At 38.2% G+C, this 18,344-nt stretch overlaps 2 protein-coding genes across 4 annotated transcripts in view; both read left to right on the top strand.

Moving 5' to 3' along the window:
* Positions 1–12,134, top strand: part of LOC129117451 (E3 SUMO-protein ligase RanBP2) — a 33,698-nt gene extending 21,564 nt beyond the window's left edge. Inside the window, exons 2-10 of one of the 2 annotated variants that reach the window (XM_077173364.1) lie at positions 2,803–2,973; positions 4,342–4,434; positions 5,303–5,499; positions 5,895–6,123; positions 6,611–6,709; positions 6,878–7,020; positions 8,566–8,839; positions 8,956–9,290; positions 11,543–12,134. In XM_077173364.1, the coding sequence (XP_077029479.1) occupies positions 2,803–2,973; positions 4,342–4,434; positions 5,303–5,499; positions 5,895–6,123; positions 6,611–6,709; positions 6,878–7,020; positions 8,566–8,839; positions 8,956–9,290; positions 11,543–11,848 (1,847 nt within the window). In that variant the 3' untranslated portion in view covers positions 11,849–12,134. Of the gene's footprint in view, positions 1–2,802; positions 2,974–4,341; positions 4,435–5,302; positions 5,500–5,894; positions 6,124–6,610; positions 6,710–6,877; positions 7,021–8,565; positions 8,840–8,955; positions 9,291–11,542 lie in introns of those variants that run through there. The other variant, XM_077173365.1, reaches the window with a different exon arrangement.
* A 988-nt stretch (positions 12,135–13,122) lies between these two features.
* CCDC138 (coiled-coil domain containing 138) overlaps positions 13,123–18,344 on the top strand; it is a 31,503-nt gene continuing 26,281 nt past the window's right edge. Inside the window, exons 1-5 of one of the 2 annotated variants that reach the window (XM_054655169.2) lie at positions 13,123–13,222; positions 15,193–15,253; positions 15,932–16,010; positions 16,750–16,865; positions 17,509–17,693. In XM_054655169.2, coding sequence (XP_054511144.2) covers positions 13,154–13,222; positions 15,193–15,253; positions 15,932–16,010; positions 16,750–16,865; positions 17,509–17,693 — 510 coding nt within the window. In that variant the 5' untranslated portion in view covers positions 13,123–13,153. Of the gene's footprint in view, positions 13,223–15,192; positions 15,254–15,874; positions 16,011–16,749; positions 16,866–17,508; positions 17,694–18,344 lie in introns of both variants that reach the window. The other variant, XM_077173363.1, reaches the window with a different exon arrangement.

Here is an 18,344-nt window from a genome sequence, read left to right as displayed (position 1 = left end):
TTCATTTTAATATTATTATTTATTATATGTCACTTCTGTTTCAAATTTTAAACTCTTCTTATCTCCACCTGCAAATTTTACATGTGATTCTCCTCCCCATTCCACCAGGTTACAGGATGTGAACCAGCAGCTCTGTGGCACTTAATTGCCAACTGGGCTTAAACCACACCGGTGCTTTACAAGTTTGAGTCATGTCAGGTGCAGGCTATTGTACCTGTTACATGCTTTAGGGTTTAAACTGGTGCTTTCCTCATCTATTCAGAAGATATTCATTGACCAATGTATGAGGGGAAATATCAGTATTGTGACTAGCTAGAGATTTAATGTCAGTTCAAACAAAAGCAAAAATACAGTACAGCCTTGAAAAGAACTGTTGTGCATGATATTGTCCTGAATTTTGTTTCTTCCATATTCTACTCAGGGTGAAAAAATCTACACAATTGTTAGGAAGTTCTGTTATCCTAAAATCAGGTCTTTTCAGAATACATTGTATGTATGTGTGGCATTTGTGTCATGGCTGCCTATGAAGATATATTTAAAGTGTTTGCAACAGCAATCTTTGTTGTTGAAGTCTTTTACCATTTTGAGTAGATGTTTGGAAGACTAGAATATATTCCAGTGTTTGATAGATGAGTTTCACTGAGAACTTCACCTTTTGACTAATCTGAAGTGACCTTAAATATGTTTCTTTTACTCAGCTATTTTGCCCAAAGGGTACTTAAAGAGACTGCATGATAACTCTTTTTAAATGCTGTCAAACCTGATGAGCAATGAGTGTGGTAAAACACTGGAACAGTGTATTTGTTGCCATGGCTTCTAGCTGAATTTCTACTGCTCAAATTAAAGAAAGCACATGTTTTTACCATCCATCTGACTTGAAAGAAGTGTTTTGCTGTATTCAAAGATATATTTTTGAAAATTTTCTGATTCTAAGGAAAGCTGCTTCTTGTTGTAGGACTAAATGCTCCACACTTAAACCTCAGGTGAATTTGATGCAAACTTAGTCCAATTAAGACACTTGCTTAACTAACCAGAAAGAATAAAACACATAGCAGGATATCTGCATTTCTTCATAACACACTACTAGATGTACTTCTAATCCTTAAATCAGCTAGGATGACTGAGTTTTTTGGATTCTGAGAAGATGTATGAAAACATGCATGTCTTGCAGTCATGATATGAACTTAGAAATTAGCTGTTCAGGAATTTTATCCTACATGTACTTTCTGCAGGCTCAAAGAACTTACTGAGGTCTAAAAATATGAGCAAAAAGAATTAGTCTAGGAGAGTGCTGGTGATGGGTTTGAGTTACTTTGTAGCTCTGGTGTGTAAATGCCTGAAATTATCAACTTGTAAACAAAGGTGGGACAAAGATTGAAGTGGTAATAACCTTAAAAATACATAAATTTGAATCAGTACTTGGGATTTTGCTGTTACTTTACTTTATGCTGCTCTTAATCTACTGGATGATTAAACAAAAAGTAATGAAAGCTGCTTTTAATAAGCAGACTTATTTTAGTGTGTTAGTTGTCTCACAGGATCAAAGGACTTGTCTGTAAACATCTCCTATGTCCTTTTCTCCTCTTGCAATGATAAGTTAACCTGTATACTCAAATCGATGTTTTTCAGGAACTGGATACTACTTTTCTACTGGGTACTGGGTACTTTTCTACTGGGTACTGGTTTCTAGCTGGATATTTAGGTTTTCTGTGATTACACTGTGCCACAGACTTACAAAAAAAATTTTTTTAATGAAAAGCACAGCAAGCTTTTGAGACCACCCTTCAGATACTGACTAAATTAAATCTAGAGAACAAATGATAGGCTGTTAGCAAATAGGCTGGGGTACTAAAGCAATCATTTTGTTCTTAGAAACAGCTATTGTGGCTGTTGATGTGCTTATGGGGTAATTCTTAAAAATAATTCACAGATTTATTTCTTAGCCCTTTATCCCCAAATTCCCCTTCTCAAAACAACACAACCTAAACAAGCAGAACCCCAACCAAACCATGCCTGATGTTTAAATTGCTATATCCTCTCTCTTTGCTTCCATTCTCTCATAATAAATATTTGTTTCCAAAGCTGTCTTGCAGCTATATATTTTATCAGCAGTTTGATCTAGGCTTTACTTCCACCTTTAACCTTTGCACTGATTATGCACTGTTCTCAACACTGGTGGAAGGAATAACTTAATGTTGAAGTCAAGAAGACAAAAAGTTAAATAATACAACTGATGGTGATATTTCCATGCTGCAAAAGCTAGTTAAATAGGCTGAAAGCAATAGTTTTTGTTGTTTGATAGTGGAACTAAGAATTACTTTACTTTTGTAACAATCAAAGTTTTAACAAAAGCTATTATGGTCAATTTATTATTAGCTAATAAAAGGCTCAGGTATCCCATAAGGAATCTGAAATGTGTTCTATTCAGTTGCTTGGACAGGTTGTTGTTCACAACTTCACTTAGTTTCAGGCCTGAAGTTTTCTTATTTACCTCTGTTGGTCACCTCTGTCACTCTTCTCTGTAGCTAGCTCTTATTTGACATGAGGACTTAATTAAACAATCCGTTTAATAATATAAAGATGCAGCCCTGTTTTGTTTTAATGCTTGAATTCCAAAAGCAACAGAACAGTGTGTAAGTTTTGCTGTTCTGTCCTTGACTCCTCTAAGTTTGTTTCCTGTCTATCAGCAGAAAATATGTAGGCCCTTAGAATTAATTTGGTTCTGTAATAATGTGGGGTTAATGTTATTTCCTGTTCTGAAGTTATTCAGTTTTAATTGTTTGTTCAATTTCTGTAAAAAAGCTGAGAAGACCACAACAGTGTCAGAGGATGATGTTCCATCTGATGAGGTTGTAATAGTTTACGAGTTAACACCTACCCCTGAACAGAGAGCTCTTGCTGACTTCCTTAAGCTCCCTTCAACATTCTTCTGTTACAAGAATAAGCCTGGATATGCAAGTGATGAAGATGATGGTAAGGAATGCCAAAATTTCTATTTGTACTGCCTTTTTGTGGGGAAAGGGTGTAATAACACTGCACTGGTGCAGCCCCACCTTGAGTGCTGTGTGCAGTTTGGTGTAAGAAGGATCTCAAACTGTTGGATGGTGACCAAGGTGAGCAGTCTTGAGTGCCAGATTCAGGAGGAGTGGCTGAGGTCACTTGGTTTGTTCAGCTGGGAGAAGACAAGGCTGAGGGGTGACCATGTCACAGTCCCAAACTTCCTCAAGGCATCAGCAGAGGAGGAGGTGCTGATCTCCTCTTTCTGCTGCTCAACTAGAGGACACAAGGAAATGGAATGAAGCTGTCAGGGAAGTTCAGATTAGGAAAAGGTTTTCCTTTGAGAGGGTGGTCAGGCCCTGGAACAGGCTCCCAAGGACATCAGTTAGAGCAACACACCCATCAGAGGCCAGGCAACATCTGGGTGATGCACTTGGTCATATGGCTTGGTGTTAGGTAGTCCTGCAAGGAGCAGTGAGCTGCAGTTGGTGATCCTTATGGGTCCCTTCCAACTTGAGATAGTTAGCACTGTTAGAACCATTAGACACTGAAATATTTTTGTGTGGGCCAGTGAGAAGTAATTATGTCAGTGTCCTCCTTATGGCCAAAGATGCTCAAGTCTCCAAAACAAATTAGTACAGTGGAGGCCCAGGAGTGACTAAAGGGTATTTGTTTGATGTATTATGGGTGTTGACATCATTACCAAGGCATTTGGTTAGGTAAGAGGTATTTCAGCAAGAGACCTACATTAGTAAGTATTTTGAGACAAATAAAAAAGCATTTTTTATTAAACACAAGAAATCTAAGATTTCTTAAGTGTTATACTAATGAGTTACTTTTCTTCTAAATCAAATTCCTAATACTGTTAGTTAACTGTATGTCAAACCTTACTGCATGTAATTAAGATTGATTGATTGATTTTATTCAGCAGCAAATATTTTAAATGGAAGTTCTGAAACATTGCATTCAACAGAAAATGGGAGCAAACAGGCCCCCTCCCACAAGTACCTGAGCTTGCAAGTTTTTTTGTAAAAAATCTTCTGTCTTCTTTCCCAAATCTGTTTAGTGGCAGTCTTAATAAAATCACTCAGTAAGAAGTATGTTTTCCAAAAGCAAAACCTGTGCCACGTATCTGTAGCAATCTAGGCTTAGAAGAAGTGTTAATAGCATTCTGGAGCATATGTAAGCAAAACTAGAAGTGACAGCTTACTTGTTGATTTGTGTAACTCTTAAAGTATAAGCAAAAATTACATATGCCTGCTAGCCTTGTGAGTTGGAAGGATGTAGCAGACTTGTCTGACCTGGAGTGTGCCTGTGAGCTTACTCTTTTTTCCTGTGTTTAAGATGAAGACTATGAAACAGCTGTTAAGAAACTTAATGGAAGACTCTATCCCAGTGATTCAGAAGAGAAAAAGAAAGGGAAAGGTCCTGTGAAAGGTATGTCTTAAGAAATTTTAATTATTGTACTTCATGTACTGAGACATAAAATCTGAATCTGAAGGATGCGTGGGCAGAGGTTAATTTATTTCCTGGGATGGTTTCTAGAAGCAGAGATGCTGGGTGCAGAAAGCCTGCATCTCAACATACAGAGTTAAGCTCAGTATATTAAACTGCTGGCTAGCAGTAAAGGGGTACCTGAAAGAGAAATGTACAATCCAGGTGATCTCTAAACAAGAATATCAAAGTCTCTTCCTATCTTGAGTTCCTTCTGAATATGAAAAATTTGAAAAATTCAGCTTGCTCAAGAGAAAGTTGTCTACGTCTTTGAATACTTGCTACTTCTGCAGTTACTCAATTGAAGCTTTTGAGTTAATGTTGTTCAATCTAAAAAATGCTATTTTGTCTCTATACTAAAAGTACAGGTGTAGACAACTTGCTTATGTGTGTCTGACTGTGTCTCAGACTTGAGCTTTACATAACTTGAAGGTTGGTACTTCTAGAAGTAAAGTTTGGGGTTTCTTTGAGGATATGTGCTAGAAGGAAATAATCCATCTGAAATACCAGGAGATACTGAAGGAAGTTAGTAGTAGTGGCAGCTGCATGATGAAAGTCTTCATCATTGCATGGAAGTTCCCTGATAGCAGTAAAAACCCACAGATTGTGTATTTTCAATTCTAGTCACCCCAGGTTAGGTTAGGTTAGTCTTCCCTTCCACTATTTAAACAGTAATGCTGCTGTCTGTGAAACTCATGAAGTCTGTCTTCAAGTTGATCTGGCTATTATGAGGTTAATTTATAATGTCAGGGCTAAAAATTATTTCAGTATGTAGCTGCCTTCACAGGTATTTTCCATTAATTCTTTACAGCAGGCCTTGCAAAGAAGAGTGAATTCAACAATGAAAGAGAATGTGCTTCTACTTTGGAAAAGAAACCAGCTCCTGAGGAGAAAGATGAAACAAAAGCTCTGCAGGTTCCTTCTGCATCTGTTTGTGGTGTCAGTACTGATACTGAGGGTGACAGTCTGGAATACTTAAAGTCAGAAGCTAAAATTCAAGAAATGAAAGTAAGAGCTAAAACTTTACTGAATTTCTTGTTACTGAACTTGTACAATTACTTCATACATGTGAGACAGTACAGTTTTACAACTAAAACATCCAGTGGGGAAAAAATTGAGTTTTTTGTAGCAGTGCCTCAAGTGTATGCCAACACAGGAGATTTGATTTCAGGAAATAACAGTATTGTTTTGAAAACAGACTACTTCAAAGGTACTTTAGTCTGTTGTCAAGTTAACATCATTATGTGTTAACAGTAATGAAAAACTTCAGAAAGCTTGCAGCAATTTTTCTTGGTGTTCTTTATTCTTCTGTAAGGACTGTTCTTAGACTCATGGGGAGGAGGTTCAATCCTAAGGTCTTCTAACTTATTTACCTATTACATGACTTTTTTGATTAATTGCAGGAGAATGAAGTTGCGAGCTCAAGTGACTTAGTCTCTACCAGTAAGGAAGAAACACCCATTCCATCAAAAGATGAGGTGACAGAACTTGCCCAGTCAGGTACCAGCAGTGAAGAATCACATTCCACCACAGAAACTGTGCAAGTATCACAGACCTTATCAAGAGCTGAAGACAAACCTGTAGATTTGTCAACTAAAAAGAGTGATTCAGATGGTTCAGAGTCAACACAAGGTAAGGTCAGGGGTATATGCTGAGGTTTTTTTGTAGGAAACTATGCTTTTCATAAGCATAGTGGATCAGTTTACCAAGCATAGTTGCTGTCATGGGGAGTAGTAGTACCAATACTGAATTAGAAACATAGGTACTAGTCTGGTAAAAATGTGTATGTACCAAATTTTGAGTTGAATTTTGCTACAACAAAACAATGCTAGTGTCTATTGTGTAATTTCAATATGATGTACTTTCATTAGTTTACTGGTAAATACCACATGAGCTCTGTGGATTGGCATATAAGTAGTATGCTGAAACACAGTCTTGGGCCCATTTTTCATACCATCATAGATGGTCATTATGACAAGTGTCATTCAAACTTTAAATTTATTGGGAGGAGGGAAAAAATGCTGTAGACAGTTCTCCAGTTTATTCTTGTGAGTACATAAATGTATTTTCTTTAAGAAAGTAGAGAAAAATCTTTGACTTTCTCCTTTTTATTTGATAGAAAACAGAATCATCTCATTTGGTTTTGGCAATACCACAGGCCTGTCATTTGCAGATCTGGCATCCAAAAGTTCTGAAGACTTTGCTTTTGGCTCAAAAGGTGAGTTCAGCTAGTTTGAGACAAACCTCAGCTGGGCTTTTGCTTCATACAATATACCTTTTGTGCACAAAATTTCTGCTGATCATTAGAAACAACAATTTTTCCAAGTTTTTGTCAGGAAGAAAAAAAAACTACATTAATTTTAAAATGTCACTCTCTTAATTGTAGATAAAAACTTCAAATGGGCAAATACAGGAGCAACTGTGTTTGGAGATACAACCCATAAAGCAGATGAAGATGAGGGTGGTAGTGATGATGAGGTAGTACATAGTGATGATATCCACTTTGAGCCAATTGTGTCCTTACCAGAGGTAAGATGATTTCTGGAATATAAAACAACAATTGTGATAACTATCTCTGCTTACACAGCAAGCTGTAAAATGTTTTGCTTAACTTGCTTTGCTTTCTATGTTGTTGTGCCTTGTTCTGCATGTTTTACACTGACTGTGTTGAAGCACCTGTTGTTTTAAATCCTAGTACAGCATATAGCCCTGGGGAGGTGTCTGGTGCCTCAGCTAAAATCTTCAAGTGATTTCTTTATAACTTGACTGAGAGTTGATGAGGATGCAGATTTGTACACATAGCTTGTAAAAGCTAAACCATTTGTATAGCACAGCTTAAAATCACTAAGGGGGAACTGAATAACTGCTAGTGCTTATACAACTCAGCTGTGGCTTTGTATCAGTGACCTGTAGATTCAGTTCTGTGAAAGCTATGCCAACTAAGAATCTTTAAGCTAGGCAAGAGATTCCTAGAATCACTAAGAAAAAAGATGTACAATTAATGTCACCTGAAGGCTAAGGGAACTAACTTTTTTAGTTTGAAAATAAATGGTCTTTCAAGAAGTAGGAGAAACTTCAACTTTGAAGGTAGCCTTATAACTTACTGAGACTTTACACAGTTACTCATGTCTTGATTTGGTTTTTAGCCTAGTAACTATTTCAGACTCTTTTGATGATATAGTCATATTCTCTGACCTTTCTATAAATAATAAAATTTAACTATAGATTAGTACAATTATTGAGCAAGGCAAATAGAATACAAAGGAACTGTATCTGGTGTCCTTCAATTTGAACAGCTGGTCTGATCTATTTGTAACATGCCTTCAACTTCCTTCTTGAAAATTTGGTGTGCCTTTGCTCATTTGTGAGTCACATTATGACTTCTATCATGCTTCTCTGCTTCTCTTTTTTGGTTTCACAAACAGTATTTTTTCACACATTTCTTCAGTTCTCTGAAGTGTTCATATCTTTGGAGAATTGCTAAATAAAGTGGAGAGTAGAGGCATATATAAAGTGAGAGGCATATATAAACTGCATATATAAAGTGAGGTGGAGATACGGCTGTCAGGCTGAAGTTTTGTATATTTGGTGTTTATTCTGTTCAAATGCAAATATCAAATTCTTTAATAACATGATAAAGATAACTCCTGGAATTGTAACAGTACTTGGTCTTCACTTCTCAGTGTGCACATCATTCAGCAAACCTGAAACTTGAGAAACTTGCCAGAACACTTTATCAAGTCTTGGGTTCTTGTTAAAAGCATAAATCATAAAGAAAATCCCAACCAAGAAACCACTCCCAAAGCAAAACCAACAGACACCCACCACAACTACATGTAGCATGGTGAAGGAGGATTGCAGTGCTGTAATTGTTCTCAAACAGTGGAATTTGTTGGGCTCTTAAATTCTGAAAATGTTTTACCCACTTTGGTGTGATGAATGGGGTGTTGGTGAAAAGAACACACTGAATAATTTTCCACTATAGTATGTCAGAATCTTCAGAAGTATATGTAATAATTATTTAATATCTTCATAGGAAATCACAGGTTCTCAGTCTATTGTGCTGTTTTTTAGGTGGAGGTAAAATCTGGAGAAGAAGATGAAGAAATTCTCTTCAAGGAGAGGGCAAAACTTTACAGATGGGACAGGGATGTTACTCAGTGGAAGGAGCGTGGTGTTGGAGAGATCAAAATACTCTTCCATACACAGAAGAAATACTACAGAGTCCTAATGAGAAGAGACCAAGTTCTTAAAGTCTGTGCAAACCATGTTATCACCAAAGAAATGAACTTAGTGCCCTCTGATACATCAAACAATGCTTTCATTTGGACAGCCACGGATTATGCTGGTGAGTTTTTTCAGGTGGTCTTTGTTTTTTCTAGGTTGCCTATAGTTTGTGTTTTGTTTTTCCCTGTAGACTGTTACAAGATTAAACTAAACAGGCCTTCTTGGATTTATTTTCAGATGGTGAAGTAAAAGTAGAACAATTTGCAGTCAGATTTAAAAGCCAAGAAATGGCCAATTCTTTCAAGAAGAGGTTTGAAGAATGCCAGCTAAGCTTATCAGAACTACAGAAGGGGCACTTGTCCCTGGCAGCAGGACTGTCAAAGGACACCAACCCTGTTGTGTATTTTGAGGTTTCTGCTGATGATGAACCTTTAGGGCACATAACCATGGAGCTGTTTGCAAATATTGTACCTCGAACTGCTGAAAACTTCAGAGCCCTGTGCACAGGAGAGAAAGGATTTGGATTCAAGAACTCCCGCTTTCACAGAATAGTCACAGACTTTGTGTGTCAGGTAAGCATAAAAAGAAGACTCTTCACTGAGAGAATGAGATGCATCTTGACTAAAAATGGCACTTCAAAAAATGACTTATATAGAATAGCACATTCTTGTTGGCAGCGTGGATCCACTGTGCAGGATAGTCTCATCTGTCCTTTCCCTACAAGGAGATAAGATACGGTGCAAGCAGCACATGCTACCCTAAGATGCTTTTCACCTGTGCCTACCAGTGGCCTCATGTTTCAGTGTTTGCTAGTTCTGTCACATCAGGGTGAAAGAAAGAAAAAATAGGGGGAGGTAGAGTCCTCTTACAATGGACAAGGGGCCTGTTGCTGAACAGGAACACCAAGGAAAGTAGGTGTTCCCAAAACTACCATTCATCCCTCTCTGTCCAGAGAAGAACTTCTGTATGCTCACCTGTTAAGAACACTTACTTTCCAGGCTTTTCTTGGACTTTAAAGTACACTTTATATTTCAGATAACATGCATTTTAAAACTGACATTTCAAGTATCACAGATGTTAGGTTTCAATCTAAAGCAAGTCTTCTAGATCCAATGACCAAGCAGTGGCCTGTTTACTAAAACATCGTTTTGTGCAGAGAGCATCAGCCTGCAGTGTATCTGTAATCCCTGGTAGACAGTGTTGGTTTTAAACCTCTGTGTGCATTCAGTAGCACTGGCAAGTTCTTCATAAATGCTGAAGGCTTGGGAGATTGCTAATAGCTCAGATAGACCTTTCTTAAAATTCTCAATTCTCAATCAATAGTTCATTGAGTTTTGGTTACTTGGAACAGGCAAAATGAACCAACATCAGTACATGCTATGCTAATGATCTGCATGTCACTACATCCCCGAAGATGAGGCGTGTAGATGACTTTCTACAAGCCCAGATGTATACAGTAATACAGGAAAATAATATACAAAAGTAATAGGAAGGCCATCAGCCTGTTGGAGTGAGTCCAGAGGAAAGCCAAGCCTTTTAAGAAGGATGGAGCACTGGTCCTATGAGGAAAGGCTAAGAGAATTAAATTTTTTCAGCCTGGAAAAGAGAAAGCTTAGGGGTGATTTAATGGTGTCATTCCAGTGCCTGAAGGGAGCCTACAAGAAGATGTAGGGAAACATTTTACAAGAGCATGTAGTCATAGGACAAGGGGGGAATGGTTTCTAGGTAAAAGAGAGTAGGTTTAGACTAGATGTGAGAGTAGGTTTAGACTAGATGTTAGGAGAAAGTTGTTTGTTGTGAGGGTGGTGGGACACTGGAACAAGTTGCCCAGAGAAGTTGTAGATGCCCTTATCCCTGTCAGTGTTCTAGGCCAGGCTGGATGGAGCTCTGAGCAGCCTGGTCCTAGTTCTAGGTGTCCCTGCCCATGGCAGGGGAGTTCTAGATGATCTTAAAGGTCCTTTCCAATGTAAACCATTCTGTGATAGTATATGAATGGCTTGTCACCAGAATAAAATATTAGTCTGTCTTTTGATTAGCTATCTACATGGGTCTGAAGTATGCACTTAATGGTTCTTTTGTTAAACCTTTGTGCCTTTCTGATAAACTCATTTAGGATTTAAGCTTATTTCAGGGTATTCTGCGTTCTAGAAAGGAGCAGACATTCTTTTAAAACAGTTAACTGTACCATGTGTGCCTTGACAAAGTGAACTTCTGTCACATTAAATGAGTATATTTTAAGCTTGCTCTGCTTTGCCTGAACTTTCTTGAGGTAAAGTGAGAAGCTCTTCAATGAGAACTAAGGCTGTACAATTTGCACTGTCACTTTATGTGTATACTCAAATTTATCAGGAGTTTGCTACCTTCCAGAAAGATAAGACACTTACCATGCTGCTCAACCAGTTACATGACGAAGCTGTATGGAATTATTGGTCACTGCTTTGTTAACCTTTGTCAGGTGATGAATTCTGTGCCTGCAGGGACTAAGCAAGGACAGGCCTTCAAGGAGATAATGCAGGTCCAGGCAGCTTCCAGAGCCAAGTGATGCAGGCAGTAGGAATGACAGGCCTAGAGGAATGTCACTATGGGGAGCAGGAAGTTCTATGTTCAGAATAAACAAGGGATACACCTACTACTGCTTCTCTTACCACAAACAAACCTGCTGAAGCTGGGAAGCCCTACATCTAAGGAGATATTGACACTTGTAAAAATGAGTTCTTCCAAAACAAAGTCTTTGCTGTTGAAAGGAAGTATAACTTTGGGGTTGTGTTTTGGAACTTGTCAGTTAATGCTGTGTCTGGTTGTTTGTTTGTTTTTTTTTTTTTAGGGAGGAGATATAACTAACCATGATGGAACAGGTGGACGGTCGATTTATGGAACAGCATTTGAAGATGAGAATTTCATAGTGAAACACACCGGTCCTGGATTGTTGTCAATGGCAAATAAGGGCAGGGATACAAATAATTCTCAGTTCTTCATAACACTTAAAAAAGCAGAACACTTGGACTTCAAGCATGTGGTATTTGGGTTTGTGAAAGATGGAATGGATGTTGTGAACAAGATCGAATCCTTTGGTTCTCCTAAAGGGCTAGTAAATGGAAGAATTGTCATTACAGACTGTGGGCAAATATAGAATTATTTCTTTGAGTATACAGATGTTTTTGCAGTATAAATCAGTACTTAGATGTTATTGACTAATTATTTCAACTTCTTAAAATGGACACTTCTGATGTATAAATGTAAAATTACAGGCTATAGTTGAAATTTTTTATGTGTTCCAATTGATTTTTTTGCATGGTAAATAAAGTTCAGGCACTGGCATATTTCAGGTGTATTTGTGTTATCCTGACATATTTGTATTAAGTGTCAAATTTTAAAAATTAAATCCTAGTCTTGTTAAAATAAATGTCTTGTCTTCACTTTGGTTTGTTTAAAAGAAGATGACTTGCATAACTTGGTTCTTGCTCTCATGAAGCTCTTTTGAATGTGCAGATCGTAGATGCAAATTGCTGGACAGTACACTGAAGGCCTTTGAAAGTTAATAAGGTATTGCAGCGTGCAGAGAGCAGGCTGAGCCAGGTAGATGTTGATTTGTTCTGTCTGCATAGTTTTTAAATGATTGATCAATGTTGTGCAAGAGCAATATGCCAACTTTTTTTTTTTTTCTGAAACTATTTCTAAGACACTTGGCTTAAGGCAAAACATCTAGTTAACATTGGGATTTTACCTGACATACATTAAGTATAACCCTCTGACTGTTCAGTGTTTTAGCTGTGGCCATTTTCTCTGACCTTGCTGCAGGCTCCAGCTTGTGTACTCCAGCGTGCTCATACCTTTTACTACTTTGCCTGTCAAGAGTGAGTATGCATAGGTAAATGTAGGGTGTATTTAACTTACAGTCTACACCTCTGCTCTGGGCAACACACATTTAGATTTGCTTTATTTGGGGGGTTATTTATTTATTTTTAAAGGATGGCAGTACTATGTCTTCAGGTGTCCTCGGGGACTGTACCCCTCTCTATACCCACTCAGCTGCCTGGAGCTGGGGCTGGTTCGGCCTCTTCTCCCGGGCACCCAGCGACAAGACAACAGGTCACAGACTTACCGAGGGCAGGTTTAGAGAGGACAGCAGGAGTAATTTCTTCCCAGAAAAGGCTGATTGGCATTGGAATGAGGGAGCCAGGGCTGCGTTGGGATCACCGTCGCTGGAGGTGTTTAAGAGGGTTGGCACTGAGTGATCCAGTTGCCAGGGTGCTGTTCGGTCGTGGGTCGGACGCGCTGTGCCGAGGGTGAAGCGGAGCGGTGTGTTTGTTGACGATGATGATGATGATGACGATGTGGCGTGCCCGCCCCGTCAGGCCCGTGGCGGCGGCTCCCCCGCGGCCCCGAGTGCGCCTGCGCGGCTCGTGGCGGTTGGTTCGAGCGCGGCGGTGCCGCCATGGCGGGCCCGGGGCCCGGCCGCTCCGCCCAGGCGCTGCAGCGGCGCTGTCCGCAGGGGCCCGCGGGGGTGAGACGGGGCCGGGGCGGGCGGCCCGCGGGGAGGAGGAGGAGGCGGCACAGAAAAGCCATTTCCTCCTCGCCGCGTCCCTGGAGTGTTCGGAGAGATGGAGGGTGGGGGGCCTGTCCGCTGCCTCGGGGTCCATTGTGAGCGCCGTGCTGCCGCGTACGCAGTGCGAGACCAGAGTGGGGTTTGAACAGACCTGAGGACCTTACGGGCTCCTGCTGCTCCTGTCCCTGACCCCGCGCAGTGATTGCCGTAGAGCTGAGGTGCTGAAGAGTCGTCTTTGTCTGAGCAGGACATTTCCCTGGAAATTGCAATTCTAGATTCTATGCGGTACTAAAACGCAGTTTAACATGGAGTTTTTGCCTAAGACCTGGTCCCTGCCAGTTGAGTGAGAAAAATATATGAATCCTCTTAGGAGTATATTAACCTTGTTGACAACCTTAGAATGCATTAGATGTGTGTGTGATTTTTTTTTTCTTTTAAAGCTTAGTGATTAGCTCTGTTGTCAGCAGGAAATGGTTCCATATCTAGTCAGTCAGGAATCAAATCCATGGTATATTAGAGGCTGCTGCATTGACCAGACAATTAATTATGATGGGTCCCTTTCCAAGGTATGGCAATGGTATTTTACACCAGAGAGGGTTGGGTTCTTTGCACTCAGATGAATGAAAGAACTCTATTGTGGTTCCTTTCTTTTTATTACTTGTGCTGACAAGTCAAAACTGATCTGCCTAAAAATTCAGCAGCAAAGACCCTTCCCCCACTGTGGTGTTTCAAAAGCCTTTGATGCTTAGTAGAAGGAGTACATGCTGGCCAGGCACCTTTATTTTGCCTGAATTTTGTTTATCTTTCAGTGAAACAAATTTTTGCAGTTGTTTTTGTGCATCTGTATTCCCTGGGTCAAATGCTTCCAGTGTGTCTGGGGATAAAAGGCCTTAAGTGCTTAGACTCATGCTGCAAGGGGAAGTAATATAGTGGAAAAATACCCACAAGCAACCAAAGATTGGGGGAGATTGAAATTGAGTTAGGTATGTAGTTGGATTGGGATACTGAGTTAGTCCTGGGAACCATCAATGAATACAAAACCCAGCCTTTTTTTTCTTAGTATCATGCCAGTTTAGGATCAGGAGCCATCTCAAATGTAATGTGAAGATTTTGAGCTAAAATCAGCCTATATGTGCCCTTAGTTCCTGCAGAAGGATTTGCAACTTGAATAGCATTTGATCTAGATTCTCTGGGGAATTTTTCTTGGGGAATATTCTGCTTTGAATTACAGAACTGTACTTTAAAGAAAAGTAATTTTAAAAACTTATTTTTTAACGACTTACTGAAACCTTAATGCTTGCAAGGAAGAAATCTTACACGTGTTTTTGTGCTTTGTTATTTCATTAAAAAAGTGGTCACTCAAGGGTAGGAAGATACAGCAGTTGATCACTTGATCTAGAACGTAGCAGAGAGATGCAGTGAAACAAGTATGATCTTGAGAGCTGCCTTGAGTCTGATATTTTGTAATATCCATTTAATTGATTTTGGTTGTAGCCTAAAATATCTGTCATTCACTTTTTTAATACGTACTTATAAATTAGTAAGAAAAAGTAGAGCAGGAAACTTTGTCATAAAAAGCCTAGATATGAAGGTAGATGGCACTGTTTCCATTATTATCTAATTCTACTTTCATGCCTTTATTTTGTGTTACTGTCTTCATAGTGCTTTATAGTTTCTCAAATATTATAACATAGAACACTACAAGTATTTTGTTATTCGACTGTAGAGAATATATTTGCCTCTTTATGTTAATATGTGGACCATTTACATTTATGTATATAGAAAACCCCCTCCCTTTTCAAAGCCAATAGTTTATAGTAAGAATTCTGTCACAAAGTGTGACAGTTCAGCTGTTAAACCAGAAAGTTGTGACATACTTTTTCCATGAAAACTCTGACTGAGTGCAATGGTTTTGTGCTTTCTTGTAGGATTTCCTCTCAGGAGCATTGCATACCAAATGTAAAAGCAGAAGCTCCCTAGTTTACAAAGGTAATACAAAGCAATGGTGCTTTTATATCTTTTACAGGGAAAACATACTAAAGCTGCATTGTTCCTAAATTTATTTAGTTTTGTATTTTCTCATTTTAAATAGGTAGGTAATCTTGATCAGGGGATTGTGATACCTGGGAGCCAGCCTGGGAATGATAACACGTAAAGAGTGCAAAGGATGTTTTGGAGCAATGGTTCACAGCCTGTTTGTCTTTAAGTCCTGCTTGAATTAGTTGGTAGCAGTTTACTTCATAATGCACGTATTTAGCTTTAATTTAAAGATACATAAATGTTTAATATCTAGCACACATTTGGTCTCTTTCAGAATCTGGAGCACGGAGAAAGCTGGCTATTTGTCAGATTTCAGTTACAGAAAAATTTTTATAGGCAGACAAGCTCTAAAATGTCAGAAAAACAAATCGTATGTGAAAGCTAAATAATTCTTACTATGCCTTAAGCTGTTATAATGAAGTTCATAATTTGTCAGGCTGCATGAGTGATGATTTTGATTTTTAAACATACATGGACTACATGGTAAGTACTTCCAGTAAGTCCTTATTGATTTCTTGATGTCAGCTTCTCAAATGTGAAATAAAATTGTTGCAATTTTATATATTTCAGGTGACACTGACAGCTCACTGAAAAATAGAACTATTTCTTTATCAAATTGTTCCTTAGAGTCAGAATTTACTGAAGCTGGAAGAGAGAAGAGCATTGGATCTAGTGATTTCCAGAAGAGTTTGAAAAACTGGGATTGGTAGGAGGTGTTTTTATTTCTCCTTTATTTTTTTTCTCATAAAACTACAAATAAAACATGTATTTGGACTGTGCAAAAGTTGTTTTAAGTTTCTTGGTTTTTTTGCTAAGTAAAGAACTGTTTGTAGCTAATTTGTGTGATCATGAGGATGCTGATTTTGATGAGGAATATTGTTTCACTTTCTAATCTAATCTGTGTGTGTTGGAATTGCTAAGGGAATACAGGAATGACATTAACAAGGTGATAAAAAAAATTAACTAGGAGGAAAGCGAATATCCCAAACTGATAAACAGATTTATGTTTATTTAAAGATAATGCAATTCCAAATGCCAGGAAATTTCTTTTAAGGGCTCTTTTACACCAAATAGGAAAATATAACTTAAAAAGGGGAGTATTTTTAAATTATTAAAAAAGGTGGTATTTTTAGTTCTCTGGGAATTTGGTGGTTTGTGGTAAGAGAAGAGTGCTGGTTTTACCTGTTACATGTGCTTACAGCATGAAAAGCCTAGTTATTGTAACAACTTTCAAGTCAGCAACATGTAATTTCTGTGGTTGAGATTTGTGAGTCACAATGCCTTTCATCCAAATGATTTAACTCTGCTATTTGTTATCAGTAAAATATCAAATTCTTACATTAAGCAATGTTTGCCTTTTTATACAGACTTGTTTCAGTCTCTGTTATGTATCGTGTTAGAAAGGAATTGAGTAATTTAAAGTTAGTGCTCTTTTGTACTTTTAGTTTTGATGATGAGCAAGATTATTTTTGTGGTTCAAGTGGTCTAGACATAGAAGAAAACAGCATTATTTGCTCTGAAATTGATGCAACTCAAAATACAGCTATATACACGGGGGCAGGTAATAAAAATTTAATTTTATACATTCTTACAACTGTCTGTGAAGTATAACATGTAACTTTAAGAACTTCCTAGTAAATGTACTTCTGTTCAATTCAGAAATACACTAGTCACCTAAAATGTATTTTAATGTGGGGATTTTATCTTTCACATGGGTACTTTCTTCAGAATTATTTTAGGAGGTCCAGACATACTTGAAGCAATACTAGTGTTATTTTCTCATGTGGCATCCAGTAGTTTCTTAACTCTTGTCCTGTTTACCTAGATGTCACCCTAAGGTCTAATCAGCAGCAGATCAGTTACCTGAAGCCCTTACAAAAATAATAGGAGATTTTGGTGACATGATTCAGTCTGTGTACAGATTCCATACAGATATCTCTAGGATTTCTATATATTGCAGTGCAGGGCATAGTTTTACTTATAAAACTGTTGATTTTTGGTCAGTTTGAATAAATCATGGAACAAGAACTTGGATCAAATCTCTGTAATTCTTTAGATTACTTTCACATTTTGATATGTCTCGCTCTGTACTTGTAACTCTGAATTCCTAGAACATATTTTTGCCAGTTTTGTACAACTATCATATCAATATTTAGCTAGGACTGATTTTTTACTGTAAAATGCATTTTTTTCCATGTTGACAGGCCTCACTTTACCATCTCATTTGGCTGCAAATACTCAAGAAAATACAGACCAAATTATCAACCATGGTTTGTTAAAGAAAATTGTGCATGGAACTGGTGCTCAGGCATGCAATAGGCAAGGTTTAATACCACCTCACATCAGTCAGATTTATGATGAATTATTTCTCATACATCAGAAGCTCCAGGTAGGAACTGGAATCACCTTCAAATTTTTGTTGAATAACACTATGAATATTCTCATGTTTGAGAAACAAATCTGAAATTACTTATATAGTAAAACTTACTTATATATTAAACTATTATTTTTTACTATTAATTTATATTAACCATAGTTACTTATATACTAAATCTGTGTCTCTATCTTCCTCTTCCCCTAGATTAATTCATTGTTTCAGTAGTGATGCTTTGATTTGAATTTTGGGTAGACCAGGTAGATGGGTAGGTGGGCAGATTCAGCTTGAGGGAGCTGGAACACGGTGTTTCTACATCCAAGAAATGTAGACACACTGTGTGTGTAGAGAGAAGCACTCTCACAACCAAGAAATGTCTTGTGACACACTGTGTGTGTAGAGAGAAGCACTCTCACAACCATTGCTTCTCTTGAGAACATCTGAAACTGTTCTCCTGACTCTAGGCATTCCAAAGCACTTGCCTTCATGGCCTCCTCCAAAATCCCTCTACTCATCCCACCAGCCCATCTCCAGGTTTAGGCTACTAACAGAAGAACCTCCTATATGGTTTTACTCTGTAATAGTTCCTAAGCTTCTGCTGGATTCCCTGCCATAATTGTCTTATCCAATATATGAGATAAAAATAATTTTGTATCTCCTTTTTTC

Source organism: Agelaius phoeniceus, chromosome 2, assembly GCF_051311805.1.
Source record: "Agelaius phoeniceus isolate bAgePho1 chromosome 2, bAgePho1.hap1, whole genome shotgun sequence".
Lineage (NCBI taxonomy): Eukaryota > Metazoa > Chordata > Aves > Passeriformes > Icteridae > Agelaius > Agelaius phoeniceus.
This window is presented reverse-complemented; position numbering and strand designations above follow the sequence as displayed.